Raw genomic sequence first — 8308 nt, forward strand, 5'->3', positions numbered from 1 at the left:
GAACTCCTGACCTCAAGTGATCTGCCTGCCTCAGCCTCCCAAAGCGCGGGATTACAGGTGTGAGCCACCGCACCTGGCCGTATTTTTCTTTTTTTGACAGGGTCTCACTCTGTCGCCCAGGATGGAGTGCAGTGGCACAATCATGGCTCGCTGCAGCCTCAACCTCCCCAGGCTCAGGTGATCTTCCCACCTCAGCCTCCTGAGTAGCTGGGGCAACAGGCACATGCCACTGCGCCTGGCTAATTGTGTGTGTGTGTGTGTGTGTGTGTATGTGTGTGTGTGTGTGTAGAGAGAGAGAGAGAGTTTTGCTCTTGTTGCTCAGGCTGGAGTGCAATGGCGCGATCTCAGCTCACTGCAGTCTCCATCTCCTGGGTTTAAGTGATTCTTCTGCCTCAGCCTCCCAAGTAGCTGGGATTACAGGCGTGCATCACCACACCTGGCTAATTTTGTATTTTTAGTAGAGAGGGGGTTTCACCATGTTGGTCAGGCTGGTCTCAAACTCCTGACCTCAAGTGATCCATCCGCCTTGGCCTCCCAAAGTGCTGGGATTACAGGCGTCAGCCACCATGCCCGGCCTAATTTTTGTATTTTTTGTAGAGATGGGGTCTCACCATGTTGCCCAGGTTGGTCTGGAACTCCTGAGCTCAAGCAATCCTTCCGCTTCAGGCCTCCCAAAGTGCTGGGATTACAATAGGTGTCAGCCGGCCAGGCGTGGTGGCTCACACCTGTAATCCCAGCACTTCGGGAGGACGAGGCAGGCAGATCACCTGAGTTCAGCAGTTCGAGACCAGCCTGACCAACGTGGAGAAAACCTGCCTCTACTAAAAATACAAAATTAGCTGGGCGTGGTGGCACATGCCTGTAATCCCAGCTACTCGGGAGGCTGAGGCAGGAGAATCACTTGAACCTGGTAGGTGGAGGTTGCAGTGAGCCGAGATCGAGGCATTGCACTCCACCCTGGGCAACAAGAGGCAAAACTCTGTCTCAAAAAAAGAAAAAAAGAAAAAGAAAAACAACAGGTGTGAGCCACCGCACCCAGCCCCTTTCACTCCTTTTAGGAAACTACTTTTATTTTGAAATACATAATAAATGCAGAAGGGTGCACAAATCATATTTAGATATAGACATGTATTAAATGAACACCCAGACCCTCACCACCCAAATTAAGAAATAAAACATTACCAGTCTCCTAGAAGCCCCTGATACCTAACACTTAATGAGAGCTTAGTCTACGCCAGGCCCTGCTCTGAGTGCTTTAGGTGTATTGGTCTGTTTTAACAATCCTAGGGGGTCAATCATGTGATCACTCTCCTTTTATAAATGGGGAAACTGATCCACAGAAAGGTCAGGTAACTTGCCCAAGGTCACAATGCTAGTGAGCAGCAGAGTTTGGTCTCAAGGCCAGGTACTCTGGCTCTAGATCAGCACAATCCAACAGAATTCTCTGGAATGAGGCCAGGCATGGTGGCTCACGCCTATAATCCCAGCACTTTGGGAGGCCGATGCAGGTGGATCACGAGGTCAGGAATTTGAGACCATCCTGGCCAACATGGTGAAACCCTGTCTCTACTAAAAATACAAAAATTAGCCAGGAGTGGTGGCCTATGCCTGTAATCCCAGCTACTCAGGAGGCTGAGACAGGAGAATTACTTGAGCCCAGGAGGTGAAGGTTGCAGTGAGCTGAGATTGCGCCAAACAAAATCAATCTCAAAAAAAAAAAAAAAAAAAAAAAAATTCTCTGGAATGCTGGAAATGTTCTATGTTTGTGCTGTCCAGTATGGGGCCACTAGTCACACGTGGCTATAGAGCATTTGAAATGTGGCTAGTGCAATTGAAGAAATAAATTTTTAAGCTCTCCAAAGTTTTTATTTACCTCTAAATTTAAATAGCCACCCGTGGCTAGTGGATATCATCATGAACAGCTGTAGATGCTGGGACCTTAATCACTATACCCAACTGCTTACCTCAGTCTGTCCTCACTGAGATCCATTGCGACTTGGCCTGGGACCCTAGCACTGCTCTCAAACTGATCTAGCCAGGGTGACTGACCATGGCCAAATCCAAAGGTCTTTTATCCATTTTTGTTTCTCTGGATCCCTCAGGAACACTACACAGAGAGGATCATTCTCATTCTTTTTGCATGGGAAAAAAAAAAGAATTATCCTCCACAAACAGATCTTGAGACTAAACAATAACAACAAAAAGAATTAACATTCCCATGAAAGAAAATTTGGAAAAGACAAAAAAGTAGAAAGGGGAAAAAAATCATTCAAAACTCCATAATGAAAATAAAACTATGGCCAGGCGCAGTGGCTTAACGTCTGTAATCTCAGCACTTTGGGAGGCCAAGGTGGGTGGATCACTTGAGGTCAGGAGTTCGAGACCAGCCTATCCTACATGGTGAAACCCCATCTCTACTAAAATACAAAAATTAGCCAGGTATGGTGGCAGGCGCCGGTAATCCCAGCTACTCGGGAAGGTGAGGCAGTAGAATTGCTTGAACCTGGGAGGTGGAGGTTGCAGTAAGCCAAGATCGTGCCACTGCACTCCAGCCTGGGTGACATAGCCAGACTCTGTCTCAAAAAAAAAAAAAAGAAAAGAAAAGAAAACTATGATTAACATCCTGGCATATTTATTTCTTTATAGAGGTTTTTTCTTTTTAATTTTTTTAAAATAGAGATAGGGTCTTGCTGTGTTGCCCAGGCTAGTGTATGAACTCCTAGGCTCAAGTGATGCACCTGCCTCAGACTCCCAAAATGCTGGCATTACAGGCATGAGCCACCACATGCAGCCTCTATATGGAGTTTTTTTTTTAAAAAAAAACAACACATGCAATCATACTGCTTTTTAATTTCGCTTTGCTTAATTTCAAAACACTTATGTTCTCTAGGGGTTGAATTCTCATCTCAATTTTCTTTTTTTTTTTTTTGAGACGGAGTCTCGCTCTGTCGCCGCCCAGGCTGGAATGCAGTGGCGCGATCTCGGCTCACTGCAAGCTCCGCCTCCCGGGTTCACGCCATTCTCCTGCCTCAGCCTCTCCGAGTAGCTGGGACTACAGGCGCCCGCCACCGCGCCCGGCTAATTTTTTTGTATTTTTAGTAGAGACGGGGTTTCACCGTGGTCTCGATCTCCTGACCTTGTGATCCGCCCGCCTCGGCCTCCCAAAGTGCTGGGATTACAAGCGTGAGCCACCGCGCCCGGCCTTCATCTCAATTTTCTTATCTACTCCAAGGGATTGAGCGACCACCAGCTCCCTTTTGAACTGTTAGACACTTATTTTTGACTCCCTGATAGGCATCTCTATTTCAGATGTCCCAAAGATACCTCAAGCTCACCATATCCAGACATTGTAGCCCTTATCTTGGTCCACAGCCTGCTCTTCCTCCCGCTGGGCCCTCCCTTGGTATGAGCAGTATCTCCATGTCCCTGTTGAATGCAGCTGGAAATTGAACCCCTCTCCCCCATCCAGGCAATGACTGACTCCTGACATTTCTACTTCTATAATGCCTCTGTTCTGTCTTCATTCCCACTATCATTGCCACAGACGGAGCCCGAAGATGTCTGAGCCCCTAATTCTGGCTGCGAACTAGGTCCCCAGCCCTGACTCTAGGCTGAATCCCTCTGTCCCCCGACTACAGGTTGAGCCCCTTGCCCTTGCCATCAACTGGTCTATTCCCAATGGCCTTAGAATGAATCTAATCCTCATAGACTGAGCCCTAACCTGGCCACGGATTAAACCATAACTACAACCAGTTAAAAATGCTTGCCCGGCCGGGTGCAGTGGCTCACGCCTGTAATCCCAGCACTTTGGGAGGCCGAGGCGGGTGGATCACGAGGTCAGGAGATCGAGACCATCCTGGCTAACATGGTGAAACCCCATCTCTGCTAAAAATACAAAAAATTAGCCAGGTGTGGTGGCGGGCGCCTGTAGTCCCAGCTACTCGGGAGGCTGAGATAGGAGAATGGCGTGAACCCAGGAGGCAGAGTTTGCAGTGAGCTGAGATCGCGCCACTGCACTCCAGCCTGGGCGACAGAGTGAAACTCTGTCTCAAAAAAAAAAAAAAAAAAGCTTAAAGTGCTGGTGGTGCAGAGCTAACCCATCTATTCATCAAGAACCCACTCAAAGCATCACCTAATGAGGCTGGACCCAGAGTGATACCATCCTATACAAAGGACAGTCCCTGATGAACCCAAGAATAAGGACTTGCACAAAGGGCCAGATTCTGGTAGGGAGGGTTTGCTGGAAGAGCTGGGTGGGTCTTGAACCACATCCCTATCTTCTCCATAGCTGGAAGACCCCTCTGTGTTCCCAGCTGTGATCGTGGAGCAGGTACCCTACCCTGATTTACTGCATCTGTACTCGGGACTGGAGTTGGACGACGTTCACAGTGGCATCATAACAGACAGGACCTTGTGCATGACACAGGATCAGATCCTGGAAGGCAGTTTTTTGCTGACAGGTCTGTTCCCTTCCTGGGCAGAGAAGGTGTGGTAGAAAAAGGGGCTGTGTCTTTAGGGAACAGCAGCCCACAATAGCTTCTAGTAACCCTGTGCAGAATGGGCAAGGCCACCAGCCAAAAAGTTGTGCTGCTTCACAGAGGAGGGAACCATCTTAGTAGATTCATGGTCTGTGGAAGTGGGGTGGGACAATAAGGAGTGAAGACCAGCTGAGGGGGGTGGAGAGTTAGGTAAGGAGGGGTGCTGGGCCCTTCCTGGCTGTCCCTAAGTACCTCTGGTCAGGGTCCCCTGCTTCTCCCTCACTTAGCACTCACTTCAGGGTCAGCCCGAAGGATGCTTACCACCATCCTTTCTTCGGGCTGGCCCTGATTATAGCTGTACCCCCTGCCTTGTGCCCTGAGGGAACTTTTCTTCTCTCCTCCCACCATGGAACCCGGACCAGATGACAATGAGGCCACCTCGCACACCATGTCAACCGCGGAAGTCTTACTCAATATGGACTCTCCCAGCGATATCCTGGATGAGAAGCAGATCTGTAAGTTTGAACCCCAGTGCCTGAACTCAAGGCAACAAAATAATTCCATTTAAAAATATGAAATCTGTGTATTGGTTTCTCAGGCATGTGTGCACACAGGTATACATGCACCACACCCACCGATATACGTATGACTTTTATCTTTTTGTATTTTGGTGATGGGTTTATTTCAATTAGCACGATGTCCTCAAAGTTGACCAAACGGTGAAACCCACTTTACTAAAAAATAAAATTGCTGGCGGTGGCACAACCTGTAACCACTACTCAGGAGGCTGAGGCAGGGGCAGAGATTGCAGTGAGCTGAGATCGCACCATTGCACTCCAGCCTGGGCGACAAGAGCGAAACTCCGTCTCAAAAAAATAATAATAATTTATTTCCATGTTCAGGCTGAATAATATTGGTCAGGGTGACTTTCTCAGGCCCTTGCTCTTTTGCTTAGCTCGCAGGAAGCCTGAGATATGCAGCATGTGGCTCTTTTAGAAATAAGTGATCCAGGCTGGGCGCGGTGGCTCACACCTGTAATCCCAGCACTTTGGGAGGCTGAGGCGGGTGGAATACGAGGTCAGGAGTTCGAGACTGGCCTGGCCAACATGGCAAAACCTCGTCTCTACTAAAAATACAAAAATTAGCCTGGCGTGGTGGCACATGCCTGTAATCCCAGCTACTTGGGAGGCTGAGGCAGGAGAATCGCTTGAACCCGGGAGGCAGAGGTTGCAATGAGCCGAGATCACACTATTGCTACTTGGGAGGCTGAGGCAGGAGAATCGCTTGAACCTGGGAGGCAGAGGTTGCGATGAGCCGAGATCACACTATTGCACTCCGGCCTGGGCGACAAGAGCAAGACTCTGTCTAAATAAATAAATAAATAAATAAATAAATAAATAAATAATCCTTGCCCATCCTACCAGGCTCCTAAGTCCCCAGAGGGCCCCTAAGGTAGGCTTTTCCCAATGCCCCCTCAGGCAGATACACAGGAGGGTGCCCCCAGATTGCCTTCTCCCAAGGGGTGGTGTGGTACAGTGAGGGAGGGCAAGCCATAAAGCTGAAATCTGAGAGATTTCTAGTCCTGACTCTCACCAGTATTCATCCAGGATCCAATAATGGGTGCCTATTTGTACCGGGCACCAACTTGCTGTGTGACCTTGGGCACATGACTTCCCCTCTCTGGGTCTGTCTCAGTTTCCTCATCAGGAAAACACAGGAATGGGACTACATGATCTCTAAGGCCCCTTTGAGTCATAAAATGAGCCAAGGACTAAATCAAGGTGGCCCTTTACCTGGGGTGCCACCTAGAACTTCCCTACCACCAGCAGTGGGCTATAAATGTGGCAGCTGTAATTGGGGCCAGCTCGTGCCCACAGCTCTGCAGATGTTTCCTCTCCTCTTGGTACAAGCCACATGAGGCATTTTCAGGTGTATCCTGTGTCTGGGGCTGGGGGGATGAGCCCCCTGCCCTCCCTTGGAACCTACCCGTCTCTCCAGCCCTGGGAGACCCCGCTCCAGCCCTGCCCTGGGCCCCGCCCACCTCAGGCCTTTCTTCTTGCAGTCAGTACCTCCGAAATGCTTCCAGACTCGGACCCTGCACCAGCTGTCACTCTGCCCAACTACCTGTTTCCTGCCTCTGAGCCCGATGCCCTGAACAGGGTGGGTGACAGTAGTGACCAGGAGGGGCATTCTCTGGAGGAGAAGGCCTCCAGAGAGGAAAGTGCCAAGAAGACTGGGAAATCAAAGAAGAGAAGTAAGTGGGGGAGAGTGAGTGTATGTGTGTCTCCGAGGGGATGGGCAGGGCGTGGGGGGCGGTCAGGGCTCATGGATGTGTTAAGAGGCCAGCTCTCTGGTGTGACACGGATGGACCAAAAGGCCTCCCTTCTGTAAAACCTGGCCTCATCCATTAGCCTGCCTGTAGCCTGACATTTCCCATGCTGCCCCTATCTGCCCGGGATCTGCATAAACTCTTTCAGAAACATTAATGATCTCGATGGGTTGAATCCTAGGCTGGGAGTTTGGACACCAAGCTCGGCCCCCTGGCCAGTCCCTGGACCTCTGGGGCCTCAGCCTATAAAAGACCCGTCATGCTGGGTGCTTATCTCCCTTCTGCGGAGCTTATAAAGCCAAGGCCATATATGAGAGAGGACTTTGGGCTTTCCCAAGCCCCGGTGTTATTGATTTACTCAGGCGATGGCTGCTTGATACTGCCTTGTCAGCATGGCAACCAAACCTCAGCACCGCACTTACCTGCACAACCGCGGTGCCTTTAGGCTGCCTTTCCATATCAGAAGTTAGGCTAGGCAGATTCTGTTCTCACAAAGGTGACTTCTTTGCCAGCACCCGGTTTCTCCACATTGTAGCCATGTTGCAGTGCTACCCTGGGGGCCTGAAAATGAGGGTGCAAAGGCCTGAGGGCTGTGGCTGTGGACAGCGATCTGGGGCCTCCAGCCCTGGTGACCTGCCTCCTTCTTGTTGGCCTTATCACAGCCAACTTGGCCAGCTCCCGGGCCCTCCCTCGGGAGCTGCTCCTCATCCTACTTACCTTTCCCTCATAGTCCGGAAGACCAAGGGCAACCGAAGTACCTCACCTGTCACTGACCCCAGCATCCCCATTAGGAAGAAATCAAAGGATGGCAAAGGTATGGACAGCTGGGACTCAGGTGAGGTGGGGAGGGAGCCCCTTCCCTGCTGCCAGGGTGCCCCAGCTGCCCAGGCTGCCCCTCACGGCCTGTCCCTCTGTAGGCAGCACCATCTATCTGTGGGAGTTCCTCCTGGCGCTTCTGCAAGACAGAAACACCTGTCCCAAGTACATCAAGTGGACCCAGCGAGAGAAAGGCATCTTCAAACTGGTGGACTCCAAAGCTGTGTCCAAGCTGTGGGGGAAGCAGAAAAACAAGCCTGACATGAACTATGAGACAATGGGGCGAGCGCTAAGGTAGGAGCTGTTGGGATGCAGAACCCCTGCCCTGGGGATCACCAGTCCTTCCTTAAGTCCAAGGAGTCCTCCTTGCTTTCATGGAGACCTGATTGATCCTAAGAAAACGAGTCTCGTAACTTTCCTCTTAGCTTGCTCCTATGTCCGTTCCCCAGGCCCGCTCTGGCAGGAAGAGCTCCCCTCCTCTTGCATCTGACCTGGCCTTTTTTCTTTTTCTTTTTCGTATTTTTTTTTTTTTTTTCTTTGAGACGGAGTCTCGCTCTGTCACCCAGGCTGGAGTGCAGAGGCACGATCTTGGCTCACTGCAAGCTCAACCTCCTGGGTTCACGCCATTCTCCTGCCTCAGCCTCCCAAGTAGCTGGGACTACAGGCGCCCGCCACCACGCCCTGC

The 8308-nt window shown here is 50.6% G+C and overlaps 2 protein-coding genes across 2 annotated transcripts in view; one reads left to right on the forward strand and one right to left on the reverse strand.

The window, feature by feature from the left end:
* The window catches only part of LOC116811189 (ETS-related transcription factor Elf-4), an 8991-nt gene extending 1070 nt beyond the window's left edge, over positions 1-7921 (forward strand). Inside the window, exons 4-8 of the mRNA XM_032756267.2 lie at positions 4289-4460; positions 4901-4993; positions 6541-6732; positions 7538-7621; positions 7725-7921. Of these exons, the coding sequence (XP_032612158.2) occupies positions 4289-4460; positions 4901-4993; positions 6541-6732; positions 7538-7621; positions 7725-7921 (738 nt within the window). The remainder of the gene's footprint in view (positions 1-4288; positions 4461-4900; positions 4994-6540; positions 6733-7537; positions 7622-7724) is intronic.
* Positions 1-8308, reverse strand: part of LOC116811188 (ETS-related transcription factor Elf-4-like) — a 51026-nt gene that overhangs the window by 9387 nt on the left and 33331 nt on the right.

The sequence above is a fragment of the Hylobates moloch genome, unplaced genomic scaffold (genome assembly GCF_009828535.3).
Source record: "Hylobates moloch isolate HMO894 unplaced genomic scaffold, HMol_V3 SCAFFOLD_7, whole genome shotgun sequence".
NCBI lineage: Eukaryota > Metazoa > Chordata > Mammalia > Primates > Hylobatidae > Hylobates > Hylobates moloch.